The sequence below is a fragment of the Falco biarmicus genome, chromosome 2, assembly GCF_023638135.1.
Source record: "Falco biarmicus isolate bFalBia1 chromosome 2, bFalBia1.pri, whole genome shotgun sequence".
In the NCBI taxonomy this organism is placed as follows: Eukaryota; Metazoa; Chordata; class Aves; order Falconiformes; family Falconidae; genus Falco; species Falco biarmicus.
Window position 1 is genome coordinate 89,038,965 of NC_079289.1, and position 22,051 is coordinate 89,061,015.

Here is a 22,051-nt window from a genome sequence, read left to right on the forward strand (position 1 = left end):
TTGTTTTGTTGTTTGGTGGGGGAAGTTTGGTGTTTGTGGGGGGTTTTGGGGTGTTTTTTTTTTGTTTTGGGTTGTTTGTTGCTGGTTTGTTGGGTTTTTTTAAGGACTTTGACATCCACTTCTCTCCAGTTAGCCAGCCCATCTGCAAGCTGTCAAGGCTACATGCAATTAACTATCTTATTTACAGCTGTAATGAACAAAAGTCAAGGATTCACAAAGGATCACTTGATTTGTGTCTTGCTTGCTTCCAAAGACTGCTTTATTTTGATTCAAAAAAATGCAAAACATCTGCTGTTTGTCCAAATTAACTTAAAATAATTACTTTTAATTTAGATAAAAGATTTATTTGCTTTCATTTTCAAGGTTTTCACTACTCTGAAGCTCACTAATTTGCCAATGACTAATACATACATAACATCGCTGCAGAGTTAAATACTTGGCCCTATTTCAAGTTGTGATCCAAGGTCAGAGATACATTTTTTGGCAGAACTTCTCAACAAGAATGTACCCTTATGACTTTTTATGTTCAATATACAAAGACAGAAGGAAAGATAACACAGGAAAACATTACTGTCAAGAAGGGAGGTGGGATGTAGCAAGATAAACACAAGTTTCAAAAACACTTTGTTCCAATTAATATGATTTAGGATAAGAAACTGCCATTGCCATATGAAAGTTTCATTAAATAGAGAACTGGAAGTTACTAAGGTGTTAAGATAAGGATTCCTTAAAAAGTTATACCAACAATCATTCACAACTGTGGGCAAACAGATTAATGAAGCCAGACAATATCACATGTTCTGCATGATGAAATGCAAAAGTGGGAAAAATGTTTCAGCACTGTCCTATCAGCAAATTTTTGTTCCAAAGCTATAAATAGCAGGATTCAAACAATATGGTATCTTCTCCTACATCATATGAATCTTATCTGAAAAGCCATTCTCTCTACAAGTATTTTTCTCCCTCACCGATGAACAGGAATGAAACAGAAAAAGAACTAACCGAGCCATCAAAAACATTGTCATAAATATTTTCTGTTCCGCATTTGAGGCAGCAAAACTTGAATCTTTCACAATCCCTATATTTCTCCTTATCGGTGAGCTGAGCTGGGCCACCAACCAAGGCAACATCCTCCTCATCTTTATGGTAATGGTGATGGACTCTGAATTGGGAGGGATCCAGTCCTATTAATAAGAAACAAAAATTTCAAAAGACTAAGAGGTCAACCATGCAAGTAGGCTCATTTTTCATATGCTTGGTGAAGCAGATTCAAAAGAAAGTTACAAAATGCAAATTCAGAAGCTGAAAATATCTCCTTAGCAAAACTTGCTCTATAAAACATAAATACATTTTACAATTCTTAACCACGAATAGAGGTTCATGAAACATGAAGTAATCCTCTTACTTCTCTTCTTACTCAAGATTGCTTTATAAATAAAGCAAGCACACTGCACTATCATGGGAGTATGCAACAGAACATTTTGTTTCTGAGGAAACCACTTCTAACGGATGGCTTTATTTTTATTTTCTTCTTAAGTTACATTGAAAATATTTCAATAAAAATGTGCATCATTATTAAGGAACAGTCTTTAAATCAAAACGTTACCATTAAAACTGAAAACAGAGAATAAAAACCCCATTAAAGAAACACGGGTGCACTGCTATTACCAACTCCTTCAAGTCCGTATACAACTGCCAACTCTGATTTCAATGCAGTGGTCGATTTCATTTTGGCTCAGTGGTTAACAGCATGTAGGTTTCAGTCTAATGCAGTGGTTAAAATTCAGCAGCAGCATTTAAAACGGCTGCACTGGAGACTAAATGCTTTATTTTTGATTGCCAGAACTCAAGATTTTAAACAAATAAATACACAAAAGAGACCCTAAAAATACTGATTCAGCCACAAATAAGTAAATAAGCAAGCAAGCACGAAGTTCACTGCCCTAGGAATAAGACTGCCAAAGTAAACTTAACAAAAATCTACGGGTTTTGTCATCCTTTGTCATGTGCAACCGTTTAGAAGTCCATGTATCCCATTTTCAGTTTTTTTTGTTAAGTCTATCAAATAGCACATGCTAGGAAAAAAAATTTAATCAAACGAGCATGTAGAAGAAAACATTCATAAAACGATAGCTTACTTTATTATTATTAAGATCAAAAAGAAGCACTTTAAAAAATATTTTTAACAGTCTGATTAAGCCAAGTAACAGATTACCACATAATAACTTATAGCTTGTATAAATTTCAATAACAAATCTAATAATTACTATAGAAAAAGCAAGAAAGATTACAAATAGGAAGTGAAGCTAGATTTTACAGTTCTTCTTAACCTTACTATACAGTACCAAGAGACTTAAAGACAATGTTTGGCAACAATATTCAGTTAAGCTAGACAAATACTATTTCACATATAAACAGTTGTGTTATACAGGCAGATATAGATTGTCTTTGTATGAAAGATGGATATGTGTGACCTTACTATTGCTATTCTGAATTTCTATTTTGCAATCATCAGATTCAAGGACAAGGAAAAATTCCATGGCCAAAGAAGTTTATTTGGATCTTGATAGACACAAGGCTTCACAAAATGTAATTAAGCGTCTCAATTTTGATTTTATCAAAAAAAAAACCAGATGTCAATGGATAAAGATAATAATTCACCTCCAAGAGGTTCTTACACTTTTAATACAGTTCTCTACTATTTATTAAAAGAAGTGCAAACAAATTAAAAAACATTGCTAATAGATTGTTTTATACTCTGCTATATATGGTACACCCCCAAAAAGATTGTGGGGTTTTGTTTGGGTTTTTTCCTTTCTTTCCTCCCCCCCCCTTTTTTTTTTTTAAAAGGATTGGTAATATATTTGCTGTTTTAGAAAACAAAGAGTATGTTCTGCAACACACAGGTAGCAGATAAAATGTTTAGAAAGGGGGCTTAAGTGTTGTATTAAGGTTTTACAAAAAATCAACTATGTATACAGTAGACTGGACCTGAAATAGTAATGGTGAATACAAACAAAATTTCTCAATTTACTCTTGAGTTCAGATGTGGAATGAAAAAACATCACTGCAACTTTCCTATATAGATGCCATTAAAGTTCTGCTAGAAATCTACCTTTGGTAGTTTCCCAAAAGGCAAATATAAAGCAAAGTAGTTCACTAAAGTAAAGATAAAAGGACATAAATTCTGATCTTCAGACAACTGCAGTTTTCCAGTATTCAGTCAAAGTCAGTGACAGCAAATAAGAATCTGGGCATTTGATAATTTAACAGAAAAAAAAGTGTTATTAATTGGAAGAATTTATATCACACCTATCTCTGAACATTGTTAGTTGCTTTGGCTGTAGAAAACAAGAAAAATATTGTGATGATTCAAGCCTACATCTAACTTTTGGTGTGCAAACAGCCCCAGTGAAATCAAAGGGACTACAATTCAGGCTTTTAAAGAACATGCCTACCTTAATTATCTTGTGGAATTGGGACCTATTTTATCTATTATCTCCTCTCAGGAATAGTTAGTTGGTTCAGTTATTCCATTTCACCACACTAACCAGTATCCTCTCAGGCCAGGTCACACCGGTCATATCACTCTGCTTGGTAAAGAAAACAGGAGCTATCTGATGGGTGAGGGGAAAAAAATACTATCTGGTTTTGGTAATTTTTAAATTAATAGGATGAGAGTAATCAGTGAACTTCTTTGAACTCTTCTTTTTTTGCCATGACATCAAAAAAAATCAAAGTCACTTTGACTTACTCTGACATGAAAATCTTCAGGGCTATCATTAAATTACCAAGTCCACATCCCACATCACTAAATTACCTACACCGCAGGTAAGCTTTCCAACCCCACCAAAACTGCAAGGTGGCATGCATGACAAAGAAACGCAACATTAAAAATACGCCGATGAAGTCAGGGTGACAAAGGAAATAATAAGAAGTTCCACGACTTGTTCCTGAATTATTTAGTTGAATTATCAAAACATTTACTAACTAGCAAGCAACATTTACTAACTAGGTCACACAGGAAACTGGAAAAAGGTCGAATAAATTTCACTAATCACAGTATCTTAAAAATAACACTTCTGCAGCGGGTTTTTACGCGCCTTGCCACGCAGGCCCCTGCCGCGCCCGCCCCTCCTCAGGGCCGGGGCGCAGCCGGCAGCAAGGCGGGCCGCCCGGCCCCGGCCCCGGCCCCAGCCCCCCAGGCAGGCGTTTGGCAGCCCGCCGGCCGCTTTCCTCGCAGGCCGCTGAACAAAGCCCCAGGGCTTTCCCTCAGATTTTGGATTTCAGCCGCTGGGTAGCCGGGAAGCAGGGAAAGTTTCCCTGCCCGTACCTCCGCCCGTTAGACGTTTTATGAGCGGCAGGGAAACGCCATGCGGTGCTGCCACCTCCAGGCTGCGGCCGCGCATTTCAGTCAGGGCGGCGCGGCGGGGCCGGCGCCGGGCCCGGCTTGAACCGAACCCCGGCGGCCAAGGCCTCTGCCCTCGGGAACACACGCCTTTTTACATTTCTCAAAAATACACGCTCCTGAGCTGCAAAGCTAGGGTGCCTTCTGCACGGCGTCCTTACGACGGCCTCTTGCACAGGCAGAACACGCCACACTTCAGCCACTCTCCGCTTCTAAGTGGGTCTAGAGCATCTCAAAAAACCCCAGCTAGGCCACAAACAGCATCATTCATACACTTTGGGGGTTATTATTGTATTTTCATGACGTTTCGCCGTTACTTTAATCTTAATTTCCATCATTCTACTCTCACTTCACTCCCTAAAATGTGAGAAAACCAATAAAACCAGACAGAACCTGATACAATGCCTGCATGCTACAAGGAGAGCTCAGCTGTCCTGGTTTCTGTCAGGAGAGTCAGAGTAGCTGCTAAATACGACGTTAAAGACACTTACTAAATGACTCTCTAGGAAGAAGAGGGGAAAAAAAAAAAAAAGAGAAGACAGCATCTTTAAGGTGGTGGGTTTCCTTACAAGGAGCAGCCAACAGGCAAACACTGCAGGGCAGGAGGAACTGATACCAGGAAGTACTCTTAATCGTCAGCACCCAGTAATGACTCTCTATAATTAGACAGCCTTCCTAAGAAATGCTCCAACGCCAAGCAACCCGCAGAGCACCACTGCCAGCATCCACCAGTAAGTCAGCAGCACATGTCTCTTTCAGAAGAACAGGACACAGTCTAGGACAGCAGTCAGCAACTTCCATAACTTAAAGAAAATTATGTTATGCTGTTAACAACTACAAAAATCCCATGGTTAAATGACTCTGCTTCCATAATGTTTAGATACTTTTGACAACACAGAAGTAAGATGTGATCTTAATCTTTGAGACAAGGAGCAGTACATATCAACAAAACCCCCTTAGTTTAAATATGTTAAAAGAACTGTACTGGCAGAACAATTCTCTTCATTTAAAAGCTATAGTTATCTTCAAGATGAGTAAGTAAGGTTTCCAAGCATTTAAGAAGCTCAGATTTATTGAATGATACTACTAATCAGACTGCACACTTTACTTAGTTTCAGAAACCCTGACAATCCTCATCTTGTCACACTGCTTTTCCTCAAGAACTTCAAGAAAAACAGTGAATGCAGGAGTATGCCCATAAGGTTCTTGGTTTTGGGAACAATGACTTTCCATCTCTCAAAGGCTAGACAGACATCCTACAACATCCAAAAATAAAAGGCAATTTTCAGCTTGATTCCATAGTGAATAAATATGATATTTAAGGAGTTCTCTGCAAATTTTAGGTGTTTTTATTTGCTTTTGTTCTTTAGCATCTAAACTAGCTTAAAATAACTTGCTTTGAGCACAGACGGAACAAAGAACTTTTCATCATTTTGACAGAGCCAAGCTTCCCTAAGCAGAGCTCAATTTTATCTACTTGGACTAACACAGTGACATGTCAATGAAATATTCACCTTACAAAGGGATTCTGCCAAATATGCAACCGTGATCTTTTTTCTACAACCATTCTCTCCATACAGACACATACCTTACATAACAATAAAGCAAATCAGGCAGAGGAAGACACACACAGTGAGAACACAACCAAGTTTTGGTCCACTTGGACTCATCCTTCAGCACACCAGCTTTCTTCTTCAAAGAAAAACATGCTCTTTTGCAATATAGAAAAAACAACAGGAATTTGGGTGTGTAACATGATGAAAATACTAAGCAAAAATGCCCAGCTTAGCAACACAGAACAGCAAACAGTTTCCATGTTTGCTTGTTTTAGCAAGCTGGGCTCAAGTATCTTGTAGGCTTTTGTATCTTGTAAATTATTTTAACTTTCTTTGAAACAAAACCACTTGACTATTCCCTCCAGTACCCTTAAACAAAAGGTGTAAGATAACTTTAGCTTGCAACAATGTATGACTCTGATTAAGTGCTATATGTAGAACTAAGCAGAGCAGAAGTTTTGAAAAAGACTTGACTTTACCCCCCAGCTCAATTTAAGCATTCCCAAGAAAACAAAGCTGGAGAAGGATATAACATTTCTACAGCACAGCAAGGTCAAACTGAACACATTTCAGACCTAGGATTGTAATAGATACATACAGGTTTTCAGACTGACAATTGTGTACTATTAATAAACTCTCAGCTGCATGATGCTATTACAGATCATAAAAGAAATTTTCATCTTGAATGTACTATAGCACAAAAAGCAGCACTGGCATTTGCAAACATTAGATGCAAGTGGCGCATAGTTCTTAAGATTTGGGCCCTTCATTTAGGTGCTTGAAGGGAGCTAGTCTTTTCTGAATATCTGACCTGTTGTTAATATGGAACAAGTCTGAATTTGAGCTTCACTCTACAAAACTAATGATCTTTGCCAAATAAAATATATTAACTTCAGAATTCTTTCCTGTCTTCTACCTAAATGAAGTGCAAGTTTACTGCCTATTTTAAACCACTTCAACCTAACCAAGCGTGCTTGACCTTTTCAGTCAGGCATACCACATAGTCCACTCTGACATCAAGGGAAAATGGTATACCCAAGGCCCTGCACCACATGAACAGAATGATTTGTATGGTCAGCCTGCATGTGTGAAGCAGGACTGACACATCCTCAAAGCCTCAGAGCTGTTGAGGATACACTGCAACACCAAACACCTCCAAGAAATACCCTTGCAGCCCCCCAGAAAAAGCAAAATTTTCAGTTTTGCAGTGTACCAGGTCAGAATAGTCCTGAAGGCAACAACCTGCCAGCTGGTTGTAAGTGGCCAAATCCTGGATCTTGGCTCTTGCCTAAACACAAAATGCTGAGGACCAACTCTTCTTTTGAGTGTTCCAGAATTATGAATAAAATTTCTGCAGGTCTGAACTTTTGCAGACACGGGCATAGCGTCAAACGGGATTATTAAACTGATGCAGTGCAACTCTCCAAAAGCGTTCTCTTGTAGGAGAGGACAGTCTTGCCAAGAATTAGAGCAGCCACCAAGATCAAGAACTTTTTTCCATGTCCTTGAGTAATAGTTTAAAAAATAATGAACTAGATGTGGGATACAAATCACAAAATTTCTGTTTATCAAGGAGGTCAATTATGTTTGTTGGTGCATCGATTTTAGGGAGGAAACAACACAAAAAGGGTTACACACAGAGATTGTATTTTCACGGAAAGAGACACGATAGAACTGGTAACAATTTTTCAACACCTATACTTCTTTCTAGGTAAGAGGCCTGTGGAATGGAGAAGATGGAGGCAATCAGAGTTGGGCAGAAAATAATCTAATTCTAATACCTTTGACATCCTCTTCAGAGGAAAAACAACTCTACCAAAATCAATTCCCTGTTGCTCATTTGAGTAAAAAATAGTGATTCTGTGGGTCACTTGCATTAGTCACATATTTTTTTATAGCATTTTTTTTTTTTTTTTTTTTTTGCCACTTTGCTCCTCCATGTGGAGCAGGCAAGAGTGTTAACTAAGGTTTTATGTTTCCATTATCCACTAGGTCAGTTCTAGCAAACAGAAGTCTTCACTTACACCCTGCTAAAAAACTGTATACTTTCATTATAACTATGACTACTTTCTCCCTGGGAAGTTGCTCGAGATGCTAGGGTTTCTCTCTGGAAAAATGCTAGTTCTGGATGCACACTCCAGAACTACTTCAGTGACTCAGGAAAATCTCAAAGACTGTCATTCATGAACAGTAAATTTTTGCAACTCTGAAAAAGGATTATAAGATTAAATTCCTCTTAATAAGCACCTTCTGAAAAAATTGTATCCTGCAAAAGTCATAGAAACACACAATCCAAGCTGCTTTCTACAGACTGCAATACAAGCTATTGTTCATTGTAAAAAGACTGATTTAGGGAAGCATTTCTGTTAAGAAACATACATTAAAACTTCTCACTTTGTCTCTTGTAATTCTTTAAATAAACCAAATTTAGAATACTTACCTAACCACGTTGCAATAAGAACAGAATCAATTCCCTCTATGGGCTCACATATTCTAGCAACTACTGGATGTATTTGCTGTGACAGGTAGTACTGAGTATCGATAGTAAGATGGTCTTGCTTTTGCAACTGTTCTGGAGCATATGCTCGCTGGCTGGCACTGAGATCTGATCCATCCTAAGACAGGAGACATACATGAAACAAAGTGTGGAAAAAAGTAAAATCCACATTCAGTCTATACAAAGGATTGTGCTTCAAATAGTATGCATTACTTTAATGCAAAATTGTTACACAATTATTCTTTCTTGGTTGATTTATTATGCATCTGATACAAATCCAGTAGTAGTAAAAAAAAATTGCATTGCTGATGCTGGCATCAGCTAGCAAGTTCAAGAATGTAAATCCAGCTTGTATTATTGCAGCCTACACGTGCAAATCACTAAGAGTAGACAGAGTAAACAGTCCCATCTGTCAATTCTGAAATGCACAATGAAAACACATTGTAACCATCAGCCCAGTTAAAAATACATGGAGGATATGCATTTTGGATTCACTTTGTACTAAACTAGCATTATCATTTTGCACAACAAGCAAATTCTAAGTCGTGGATATCAAAACTGTAGCTGTTTTGCTAGGAAATTTATATTCTTTGATTCTACAGAGAAACAAATAGAATGAATGGTCAGAGAACAGACCATCGTTCATTGGCATGTGAATAAATGACAGAGGCAGCAGCACTGATTTGAAAGAGCAAATTCTGAAATATTTGGAAATACTGAAAGAAACACATGGTGACACCTCAAGCCAAGAGATGAACACCACTTGGAGGTTATAGTACACTATACATTCTTCTCCAGCTTGAAAGAGGAAGATAAGGAAAAAATAATTCAATTTGGGAAGGCAATAATTAAATTGAAAACAATATTTATGGAGGAATTAAGTATCAATTCTAAGGAGATGGTACTCTTCTGGAAAACATAAATCATTCAGTCTGTTGAATCTCATTCTCAGTCCACAGCTACACTAAGAATTTTTTTTTCATGTGTGTTAAAAATCTTAGAGCAGAACTTAAGGCAGTATTTTAGCAAGCATTCAGTAATAGAAATAAACCTTAATGGGGATGGGGATGGGGGGTGGGGAAGTACTACAGCTTATTTTTTGCTAAGTATAGTCTCTTTTTTGCCTTTTTTTACAGCAAAATAAAACTAATGCATTAACATATGACACCTTCATTTTACAGTTAAGACAAGCTACTGGCTTCAATAGGGTCAGCAACCATGGACTGAAAACCCATCACTAATAAAGACGACTGCAAGCCATTGGTCCCTCCTACTCCTTTCAGACAACTTTGTATTCAGAACAAAATGAATTTAGGACTATTCAGCTCATCCAGCTGCTTTGCAAAAATAATTACAATGTAATTCCTTCAGCTCCCTTCTTTCAACAAGTACATTCTTCTCTTGTATTGTGCCATTTCTCAGCAGTACCCATGGCCCAGCTCTCATAAGACTTGGCAGCTCTGGCATGCCAGCTACGAACTCAATAAAATACAGTATCTGTCAGTTTTTATTGATGAAGGAGCTGAAATAGCGGTCCACTGTAGAAGTCACATTGCCAGGTCCCTCAGTTTGGCGTTAAGAGATACCTTGCTCCATCTAATCCAATTTACACTCTTTAAAAAAATATTAAATCTGAAGTGAAGTCTGTATTTGTGAGATAATGATAAGCATTTATAGGATAAACACCTGAAAACAGAAAGTTCCTGTCTATCCAACAGATATTCCCCAATCTATCCAACAGAGGTACTGCCAGATCCAATGACTGTGAATTGAAAAGACACAGGTTGAGCCTGGAAATAGCAATGACACTAACCACCACCACAAATTAGCTTTCTGAGAACGACAGGTTTTTTGCCATCAGAATTTTCTTCTCTTTAAAATGAAGACTGGATATTTTCCTTAAAAATAAGTTATAGATCCCAGCAGAAATTAATTAGGGAAATTTTATCAGCCATGATATGGAAATGGTCAGATGAACTAAGCTGATCACAATGGATCTTTCTGTCTCTATAAAACTACATTTAGGACAGAAAACCGTTTTAAACTATAACATATTCCCGCTACAAAAAAATGCCAAAACATTTTTTCCAGGAGTTGTGTTGAGTTTCTTTATAATCTCTCAAAACAATACCTAGTATTTAGCTGTAAATAAAGACATTTTTACCTGACAAATGACATATGACACTGTGTCTCCTGCCTTCACCTTTCGGCCTCCTTGAGAGTTTATCCACATGGCAACATGCACATGTGGCAGGCTTTTTTTGTCAGGATAATCCTGTGGATCTTTTGTCAATGCCTAAGAGATCAAAGCAGGAAACAGAAACATAACTATGAGAAAAGTATTTTACTTAGCAATGGACAACTCAGAGTTTTAAAAGAAAGATTATATAGTAGCTATTGTCATCCACCCACTATTCACAAGTACATTTGTAACACAAAAAAGTAAGCTGAAAAAATTGTAATAAAGGTGTTTTCCAGACATTAAGGTCTAGGTACCAGTCCTTCATACTTTAAAATTGTTATATTAATAAAATGAGAAGATGTTTTTACAATTACTGTCTGAAAAATGCATTACATTAGAAGCACAACAGTTCAAAACAGTTACAGATATAATGCAAGTGTTTTAAAATCAAACTAAATTGAAGGTGAAAACATTATGCAAAATACAAAAATAAAGCCAGAGATTACCCTGCACCAGTTGAGGTCATAAAGTAAACCTGAGTATCAAGTAGTTAAGTGTATTTAACAAGCTCTGTAACTAGAAAATACAACTGGATTTAAGTATTTCCACCTATCTCATACTACTGAGATTCCACAATGGGTTCTTCCTTTGCATGAAATAAAATTCTATTTAAATATTTATCAATCCTAATTCTTAGAAGCAACTTAGAAATTCGTCTTAACAGTGAAATACATTGGGGTTTTTTCCCAAGCAGTAAAACAGAGGAACATTCATAATTTAAAGTGAAAATTATTCCATATATATCTTTTACTGGGACACTAGTACTCTTATAATATTTGCATTAGAATGGTCTCTTTTTTTTTTTTTAAGACAACCATAAAAATCACTGCTTTCTCTAACATTGATATGGCAACCTGAACACATTTCTTAACTGATTGATTAACACAGTGTTACAGAGCAGACAGATATCCAGCTGGCAAAAGAACGAGATTTTTGGATGGAGCAAATTTGGGAAATCTATTAGACGCACGAGAGGGGCATGTAATATCCAATTCATTAGTGAAACACACCTCTAGCAGGGACAGGGGAGGCTTTTGAATTTAAATATACAGATTTCATTGAGGATTCATAAAAATAAACCAAAACCACAATGCCATTGCTAAAACTCTTGTAGATAAAGCAGAGCATTTTACTTCTTCCTGCAGTAGTCTTGAATGAGCTCTCAAAATGACTATCAGTTTCCTGCCACAGAGATTTGAAGGGAAACTAACAACAGTATGATTTTATACGGGTTTTCTAGAAAACAGAACATTTGATTCAATTAATTCTTTGGTTTATGTATTTTAAACCTGAAATATTAAGTAACAATTTAGGAGAAAATTTCTCCTGAAAGCATGAGATATCATGTCATTCTCAACATGCAGAATCAGCGGGGAAGACAGCAGGATGGAATAAGACACAAAGTTCTTATTCTGAGGAAGCAAGGCTGACCTCCAGCCCCACAAAATATTTTTTCTCATATTGTAGGATCTTTGCAGTATGTTCCATGCTATGCAGTATCTAATAAAACTCCTGATATTTCACAGTGTCATAAAGATTAAAAAGGTTTTTATCAGCAGTCAATACATTCAGGAACAGTAAAGTTTTTCTGAGACAAAAAAAGAGTTGAGATCATTTACCTTGTTTATTTCAAACTGATTTACCGGGATCTGGCCGTTGATGACATTTTCTCCGATTTCTATTAGCCGCGTTTGAATGTTTTCCACAATTATGTCTCGGGGCTGATCAGAAAGAATCTGACTGATTATATAGCTGTAAAAACAGTCCAGAAACAAAGAAAAGCTTAAGATATGCAAACCAAACCCATTACAATAAACAAAATTCTCTCTTCCCCAGGTTACCTCTAGAAATTAAAGAGCCTGAGGATGAAGCATGATGCAAAATTTATAGAAATTTGCTAGGATATTTTATGTTGTGTTTTATTTATTTACTTATTTTACTAAAAGCAAATTATTGTAAATAGTTCTAATGTTAAACAGTGATTTGGAATTTTTGAGTGCAACTGGTTTCTATTTTCTGCTTCCATTTCATTTTTCCATTTATTATTGCATAGCAGGTATCTTAAGATGGGGGAGAAGAGAACATATCAAGTAAGCAAAGTCTTGCCTATTTCTGTAAAATGTGGTTGGAAGATCTGCCAGCTGCAGAAGAGTTAGTCACTAAAGAACACTCTCAAACATTTGTATAGCTTTAATTACTAATACATTCCTAACTTGGAAAAATTTGCTTCTATTATGATGCATCTTTTCTTAGAAAATGCAAGTCTTAAGAACAGTAAGCAAGTGTGTGGTATATTTTTACAGATGTAAAAAAGTACTCATTTTTGGATACATTTGGACCACAATTTAAGTTAAGCTTTCAAGAGGCAGTACGCAATATAATTTGAGTCAGCCCCCCGATGACCAGCTCTCCACCCGCTCCAATTTTCTTTCTACAGTGTTAAAATGTATTTTTATGGAATTTAAGCACAAAAATACCCTGTGCAACGATGATCAATAAATCAGCTATCCAGTATCTGTCATAACGAACTATCAGAAGAATCTCATTTGAAAAATGGAAGAGAAACAGTCTTGGGGGAATGGATCATCTCCTCAGCTGCATCTGCACTTCCAGCATTATCAGAGGATACTGAAAGAGCTGACCACCAGCTTCTTCAACCATCTTTCAAAAGATCAGGCCTAAAACCTATGACTCCAAATGCTGATAGCACCTATCATTTTCACAAGACTTCATCTGTGGTTTATTAAACTGTATATACAAAATTGTGACAACTCAAATGCACAGCTTCCACAGAAGATGCAAAAACAAATTCTGAAATTAGAGACATCGGCCTTGCGCAAGTATAATCTGTTACCAATGCCAAAATGTAACATTTACCACCTCCTACAACAATGAGTAAAGATGCTCTAAAACTGGTATTAGTTACCAGCTTGCACTGTTCAGGAAACAGACACATGATACCAAATGTTTATGAAGCATGTACTGTTTAAATCAGAGCAAGAGGACAATGCCACAAAGCAGCTCACTTTCCAGTCTCTTTTGCAAGATCACACCAGTCTCTTCGGACTATATCCAGTCCTTTCAGTTCTTGTCTAGTTATGTATTTCCCATCTCCTGTTGGTTCCACAGCCAAGGCAGCATATTTCTTCTTCTTTAACAGTAGCAAGGACTTGAAGACTCCATCAATATCAATTTCCAACAATTTATAGAGTTTGTTCACTTCACTTTTAACCTGCAAATGCACCAACATTAAAACCAAATGCAACACCTTAATAACTATGGACAAATTTAACTTCCATCTAGAAGTGTATCATTCTGAAGTTTTAAAACAATTAACATTACACGCTGTGTGCTTGCATACACATTTTAAAGACTTGTCAGATATCATTAATCATGAAATTAAGCACACCGTAGTAACTATGAAATGCTATTAAAATTAAGGTGCACCCATTGGCTTCTTCAGGATTTACAGCCTGGCATATCTAACTCCCTAACAAAATCAAGCATGGCAGAGAAGCATGGGAAGTGTTAGCATTTTGTTTGTTAAAGCAAAAACACCCAAACAATTCTTCTGAACATTTTTCTGCTATTTTTTGTAAGTCTTTCTAATTTGGTTTTTTTTTTAACATGATACTAACCAAGTGTTTAAAAATCAGCAACAGTGCAGTATGGAGTATACTGGCAAATCTCACTCACAAGGATGCACAGAAAATGAGAAAAGTATGAAATTCTGCTGAGTAATGACTAAAATGGGCATGGATATAAATAATGGGAGGTTAAGGGCAGGAGTGAACACAACCAGAAACCAGTAAGACAAGGCTAGATGGGAAAAATTCAAAAATTCAGAAAGAAGATGAGAGAATTTTCTCCAGTAGAAAACCAAAATTAATCTCTTGGATGAACAGTTCATCACTGAAGACAGGCGATAAATTCACACTACATCAGAACAGGGGTATATACACCAACTGCTCTCACAGTAATTGACTGTATTGAACCTGTGTGCCTTCCATTCAGTCTACATTAAAGCAAAAGTATAAGTGCAGTGTAAATATCCCTCATCTCTGAACATGAATTTTTGCGGAAGAAATTATTATGCAATAGAACAGTGACATTTCTTAGTGTTCCTCATCAACAGATAGAATGATCTTTCCCGAAATTTTTTTATATGAATTATGCAAAATGAGGAAAACCTAAATGACAGAAGTGTTTTCAAAAAAGTTACCATTACTTTCTTGAGTAATAAACAAACAAACAAGAAAAATGGGAAACAAGAAACATAAGAACCACTTTTTTATGCCACAGAAAAAAGTATTGAGAGCCACAACTTTCACAATTGTGATGCTAAATTAGAGTGTTCCTTATTTACAGACCTAAGTTTATTCCTTTCTCAAATCAAGTACACAATACAAAAATTTTGATCAAAACATGTCTGTCTCTTTAAATAAAAAACCCCCAACAACCAAACCAAAAAACCCAAACCAAGAAAAACCAACAAAAAATCAAAACCAACTGACACAGGATACAGAAGTACATAGAATAAAAAAGCCTGAGATTTAACTCAGAAAGAATCATTAAGCAGGCAACAAGTTCAAAAACGTACTTATTCTCTCAGTAAACCTGAATCAAAGTCAGAAGTATTTAACTTATGGTGATGATCCTGTCAGTCTTTATAAAAATTATTATTATTTAACTGTTCCTCTATAGCATTTAGCCAGCAAATGAGTACAGGGACACAAACCAAACCAGAATGAAAACACAAACACAGACGGCTAGAGTAAGATTAAACTTTCTTACACGCTACTGTATATATACTTGAAATTATATTTAGTCTTGTTTGTGGCAAACAAACAAAAAAAGAGAGATTGCTTTCTTCCACACCATCAGCCCTCCTACTACTTGGTTATAACATCAAGATATTACTCCTTTTTCCATGCTCCTGACATACATCTACTTCTCAAAGTACTAATTTAGCATGAAGGCAGAAGTATTCTAAAAAAAAATCCAAAACCCCAGAACCACTCTTGCCTTAAAATTTCATGAGTTTTGTTTAATACTATACTGAAAAAAACCTCTACGCCTTCGAGTTTTTTAGAGCTTCCATAGCTCTCATTTTCATCACAATTTTTTCCATCTTTCAAAACCAACTTCTCTTACATCCTTTCTTTAAAATGTTCTGAAATGTTTCTCACTTCACTTCCACAATTTCAGAGTGCCACATAACTTCCACATTGTCAGTTGCCAACTGCTAATCAAACAGATCTTTTCCATACTTAGAATACCTTGGAAATTAATATTTGAGTTTATCACTGGAAATCTGATGGCACACAAAGTGTAATATACTACGTAACTAAACAAAATTAAACTGATAGACATATCTCATGTTGAAACAAAACCCATTAAAATAAAAATTGTGTTAACATAATTGGAGCTAATGCAGAGGAATTGTACCTTACATTTTGACTTACCAAGTATTCAGATAGTCTCTTGGTAACTTAGGATTGGTGGAAAGGCTCATTATACAATGAAACATTTCATGTAATTTAATCACTTTTTAAAATGCACAAAATAGCTACACCTGAAGAATGGGGCACTGATCTTTCACTACTCCCTAGCTTCCACACCTTGTCAGATTCTTCCTCATGGCCTATTCTCTGCTTATGCCATGGAGTCCTCTCGTAATACCAGCTGTTCCACACAGTGTTACAACACAGACATGTAAGAAAGCTTTAAATAGAAAAAATTCCTTACCTTGTTCCCCAGCTTGAAGACCTCATCCAAATTGGAGCTATTAGTGTTTATCATAATGGAATCTGTGTCTCCATAAATCACTTCAAGGTTCATCTAAATGAAACAAATTGCTTTGAAAAACAAAACAGAACGACCTCATCTTTTTAAAGTCCCACCTCATTTTAAAGATTCAAAAATATCATTATCTCTGTGTTATCCCTTAAAGACTAAAAAGCAGAAGAATGTAAAGTAAGTTTTACTGAGAAGTCTGTATATTTCATTAAGACATTTTTTAAGAGAATAATGAAACTTAAATCACTGATACATTTTAAAAAAAAACACAGTTCATTTGTGTACATAATATAAGTAGTTAAAATTTTACTAAATGAATGTTAGAAAAATAAGTCAGTGAACAAATCTAATCTTGAGAAACAGCAGGAACTCTAATCAGAAATAACTTTGGACTGCTAGGACACAAGATTGCTTAGACTCAAAGACTGCTGAACAAATTCAGGCTATTCAGATAAGGCATTTAGCCCATGTGCTTGCAAGAGAATACCACAGTCAGGTATCCTATCCCATGTGCAGCCACCACTATACTACTGCCTTCCATACAGTCTACATTAAATCAAAAGTATAATAAATGCAATATAAATATCCCTCATCTCCGAATATTCTGGATTAAAAAAAAAAAGAAAAAAAGTAGATATTCTGTTTCAAACAATAAAGTATCGGCCAGTGGATACAGTAACTGAGAATAGCACAGTACCATCCAGATTAGGCTACTGCTCTTATACTTTTTCAGATTATGCATGTGGCTTCACATTTCCATCTTCCCACTCCAATTGTTTTTTTCTGCTGTAATGTAATTACCTGTGTTAGTCCTCCCCTGGGCAGCAGATCTTTCAGGGAACAAGGCACTCCTTTTGGCTAAGGATCTAGCTACTACAACCCACAAGTTTTGTATCCCCAGGTTGAACTACTAAACAATTACACCTGGAGATGAACACAAACACCTACTCGACTCCTCTGACTGACACTCTGCCCTCCATATTATCTTTCATTCTGAGCACAATTCAAATGCCCTACTTGGAAAAGACTGTGTACATGAGCCATACTGCCATAAATACTCTGGGATAATGGAGCAAACTCTAGACAAATTGAGGCACACAAAAAAGCCTGAGGTGCATACAAAAGTGCAAAGAAAAATCAACACCACCATTAAATGTGACGAAAAAAAACCCCAGGCAGACGCATCCAATTACATAATATTAACTTGAAAAAATGAAAACCTGATGTCTTCAGTGGTGGAAAGTCAATGCAGCTGTAAAAAACTGCAGCATGGCTATGTCCATGTTAAACTCCATATAATCAAAAAACCACTCTGTGACAGAGTTTAAAGGATGCCAAAAAATAAACCATAATAAAACACTAGAACACATGGTGTAACAGGTCTATGAGTAAACTCTAATTAGCACTGTCACTAATTTGCTTGAAACAGTCACACATAGGCTTCAAGCAGGGGCCAGATCATATCTGTGGTAGGAAAAGAAAAAAGCTATAATCCATTAGGAAGGATTACATTTGTAAACCAGGCATCCTAAGAAGTGATTTCAGGTCTGTTTGGGCTACAGTACTCCTAGAATAAAAAAATTTCACCAGGTGTGCTCTTTAAGGGTTGTTTTTTAATGAAAATGCTCAGCATTACCTTTTGCACCATCTCCTTGGTATGCATCAAAATCTGGGAAAAAAAAAATAATCTAAGATTAGTGTATGATATAATTACAAGCCAACATATGCAAACATATCCATTAGGTTGCTAACTCCAAATGCTCTCACCTTTCAAAACAAAGCAAACCTGGCCACACACAGTCACCTCAACACTCCTATTACATGAGGAAATTCTCATCTGACCTTGCATTAATGCCATTATTAACTCCCCTAAAACAAGATTAAAACAAATCTCAAAACTGCATGTGCACACACACATTCTACCTTGGGAAAAAAAGAACACTGAATCAAATACTCAAATAAAACCTAATTGGGAACTGCCAGATTTAAGCCTCTCTCAGTAATTTAGGTCAGTTGTCTCCTTCATCTCCATCATCTTATCTCTCCATGTCATTGTGTTTTTCCCCAAAAACATCCTGTCTTATTCAGTATAGCTTGGATGGTGCTCACCTAATAACAACTTAGTCAAAAGGTTGATTACCTTTCTAATGACCTCAAAATGGGTCATCAAAACCTAAGCTCCTTAGGGAAACCAGAACTGGGACAAGGAGCTGGGATAGAGATAGGAAACTGATGTTGAATCAATGGGCAAGTTTCTCAGCCAAGTTCCCTAAATGCTCTGAAAAGCAATTCTCTGAACCTCAGAAACAGCTACAGAGACCTCACATGAGTAGGCGACTACTTCCACCTCTAAAACTGGTCAGCATAGCGGAGAGGTGTGGAACAGCTATCATCTGAAGCCAGATACAGCTGTAATCCAGAAAAGACAAAGTAAAACTAGCCTGATGAACCAAATGCGTCGCTGCTGCATCAGGAAGGGCTTGGCAGCTGCATGAGAACCAACATCTGGCCCGCTCCTGCAGTCACCGGGCTATGTTTCCACTGTATTCCCCATTTTCTTTCTTGTCAGCAAGCTGCTGCTCTTGCACACAGCTCCAGATTCCAGCTGGTTAGACCCAAGTTCCCTGGTTTCAGTTCCTTCCATTCCCACTCAGCATAAACCTCAGCTCTTTTTCAGCTAGTCCTGCTAATTGTATATATTTATACTTTCAATTTTCTTAAAGAGGATTACTTTGAACCACTTGTTATAGCTATGGTAGATCAGAGTCTAAGGTTAAAACAAACAATTTGGTACTCCAGCTTAAAAGATAGTCAGGCAATGCACTATTTTGACAGGTTATATTAAATTGGGTAACCTAGTCTAAGTTTTATTATTTTTCATACATTAAATTGCAATACTCCTTGGCCACATTTGCCAAAAAGGCAGAATTATGCCTTGTAGTCAAGAAGTGTGTGACAGGGTGCTGAGCAGTAGGAATCAGCAGGGATGAGGAAAGAAAAGGACAAAAAGGGAAGAGCTGGCCACACTCAGTGGGGGTAAGACCATCTTCAGGGAAATCTCATGACTTTTGTAAGGCCAAGGAGCCTAAAATGAATCCAGAAGTCTTGACTATTGCAATATTGACTACTGCTATGGTGGCAAACAATTCTGAAACAACGGTGACATGTCCATCTCTGTGTAACAACAGTACACGAACAGAATGACAACACTGTCATTCCTTCAACATTAATGGCAAGTTTCTTTGATATTTCTGAACCTTTGAACTATCACAGCTATAAATACTGAAGTATGATGCTCCACTATGCTTGTTCAGTTTGTTTTAAATTATGCACCACAGAATTATGCACCAAAAGCTGTATGCCCCCAGCCGCCTTAGTTTTGCAATGCCTGACTTTACAAACTTAACAGAATAGTTTCTGTTCAGACACATTTTCTAGCCACTTTCATCTTTAAAAAAAGAAACTGCTGCACCTAAGGATGGACTCAAGTCTCCCAAAGTACAAAAACATGAACTAAGCAAACATAATATACCATTCCCTTCAAGGCACTTAAGGATAGGTTAGGTTCCAAACCATGATGTAACTTTGACACAGCTGACTCACAATGAATGTCCTTATCAGGGTCACTCCCCAAGCACATATGAATACCTATAGATTTACAGTCTCTGGATAAAATTCAAAACGGCCAGTTGGTTTAAAGTCCATCCACTGATGCCACAAACTAGGTACTCAGACAATGTGATGCCTGAACTCTGCTGAAGTCCTGAACTGCAAAAAGCTCAGCTGGCCTCAATCTTCTACGTAGACAAAGAACAGGAAAATGGTGAATCTTAACTGCAGATTCACCCTAGGCTGTATGTACTCAGACACACCCGATTCCATTTTAATCAGAAGCTTAAAAAAGATATTCCACTCCTATTCATCTCCTAGTAAGTGATTCAGACAGCATCGCCCCATCACCTTTCCATGGAGTTTTGAAATTATTCTAAAGACACGTATCACTGGTACATGACATCAAATTTCATACACAGTAATCAGAATTCCAGGTTATTCACCACCACCCTCCTTCTCTCACTTATTAGCTAACACCTACAGAGAAAGGTTATGCCTTTCCCTTAGTACTCCAAAAGCAAACATAAGCCCCTAAAACAAAACTTTAAAATTGGACAGAGAAATGAAGAGTTTACATGTAAAAGAAAAGGCAGCCTACCATTTTCCCCCTTGATAATCTCTGGCATTTTTTACTTAATTCTCTGAAATAATGCTATCTATGAATAGTTAGAAAGATAACATTTTTTTTCCAAATAGGATTACCCCTGTGCAAAGACTGTTTTTCAATTGTTTCCAATGACAGCAGTGGATGTAGTTAATAACAAGAGGGTCACAGACAAGGTAACTTCATCAAGTGACTGGCATATGCTAGTGCTACCCGTTCCGACAGGAGATCACTTGCAAGTGCCAACAGCTACAAAACAGAAGGTTATAAAGGCTTGCTAAATTCATTAATAAGGCAGTCGGTAGTTATCTGATTTCACAGCAACACCTGCATATTTATCTTCTCATTACCAATTGGATGATGGAATTTTTTTCAAGTACATTTCAAAAATCTGCCAACTTCAAGTGTAGAAAAAAAATAAACTTTGTAGTTAATTTTTCCCTTAACAAAGTACAGCTGTTGAGAATAATTGTTCAAGATCTTACCCTGTAATGTCAACTGCAGCAGAACAAAGAGTATTTAATTAGCAAATCTATCCAGTAATTCAACACCTATTATATAAAATGCCTTCGTGATTTTATTCAGGATAATTTGCTAAGAGGGTTATTACTGACATTCAGATGAAATTTAAAATTCCTACGCAAGTCGAGTCATAATAGCAGTAATGATCCCCCCAATCAGGAGATACTGTGTCACACAAGGTTCTTTTGCAATGCAGCAGCCGATTTCCTGACTTCTTAATTCCTGGGCTCAGCTCAGTGAGAGCCCTTCATGCCAATATTTCAGTCAGCAATACATCCTTAATGGGACTCTATTAAAATACCTAGAATAAAAATTACTCTTTTTTTCTTCTTTTTTTTTTCTTTTCTTTTTTTTTTTTTTGTTAAAAAGAACGACAGCACTGCTATCATATCAATCATTAGCAGTTTCTCAGAAATGCACAGCAAAGGGAGGGAGGTTTATGGTGCGGCTAGGAAGACAGGAGAAAGAAGAAAGAGAATAGGAAAATTGTTACTCACTAGTTTCCTTTTGCAAATAATGTTGTGCTGCTCATGAGAGCTGGATTGTCTCCTATTGCAGGCAATCCAAGTAGGAAGAATTAATTGCCTGGCAACTCATCTGTACAGCCATGCTCCCTCCCCCCCCCCCCCCCCCCAAACATATACTTCTAAAAACCTGTGAACTTCTCAGCACAGTGAACATCTGTGAAATTCTATTTTAACTTTTTTCTTGTAAAAGCAAAACTAGCAACACATATTCTCTCGCTCATGAACTGCGAGTCAGTACAAACAGAAAGATTGTAATTGCGGACAAGCAATCATCGAACTGCAAA

The 22,051-nt window shown here is 36.8% G+C and overlaps 1 protein-coding gene across 2 annotated transcripts in view; it reads right to left on the reverse strand.

The window, feature by feature from the left end:
- Positions 1-22,051, reverse strand: part of POLA1 (DNA polymerase alpha 1, catalytic subunit) — a 204,201-nt gene that overhangs the window by 110,712 nt on the left and 71,438 nt on the right. For both annotated transcript variants that reach the window (XM_056328060.1, XM_056328059.1), the window contains exons 27-33: positions 18,139-18,171; positions 16,452-16,544; positions 13,730-13,935; positions 12,323-12,455; positions 10,626-10,757; positions 8,405-8,579; positions 1,003-1,184 (exon numbers count right to left, since the gene is read on the reverse strand). In XM_056328060.1, coding sequence (XP_056184035.1) covers positions 1,003-1,184; positions 8,405-8,579; positions 10,626-10,757; positions 12,323-12,455; positions 13,730-13,935; positions 16,452-16,544; positions 18,139-18,171 — 954 coding nt within the window. The remainder of the gene's footprint in view (positions 1-1,002; positions 1,185-8,404; positions 8,580-10,625; positions 10,758-12,322; positions 12,456-13,729; positions 13,936-16,451; positions 16,545-18,138; positions 18,172-22,051) is intronic.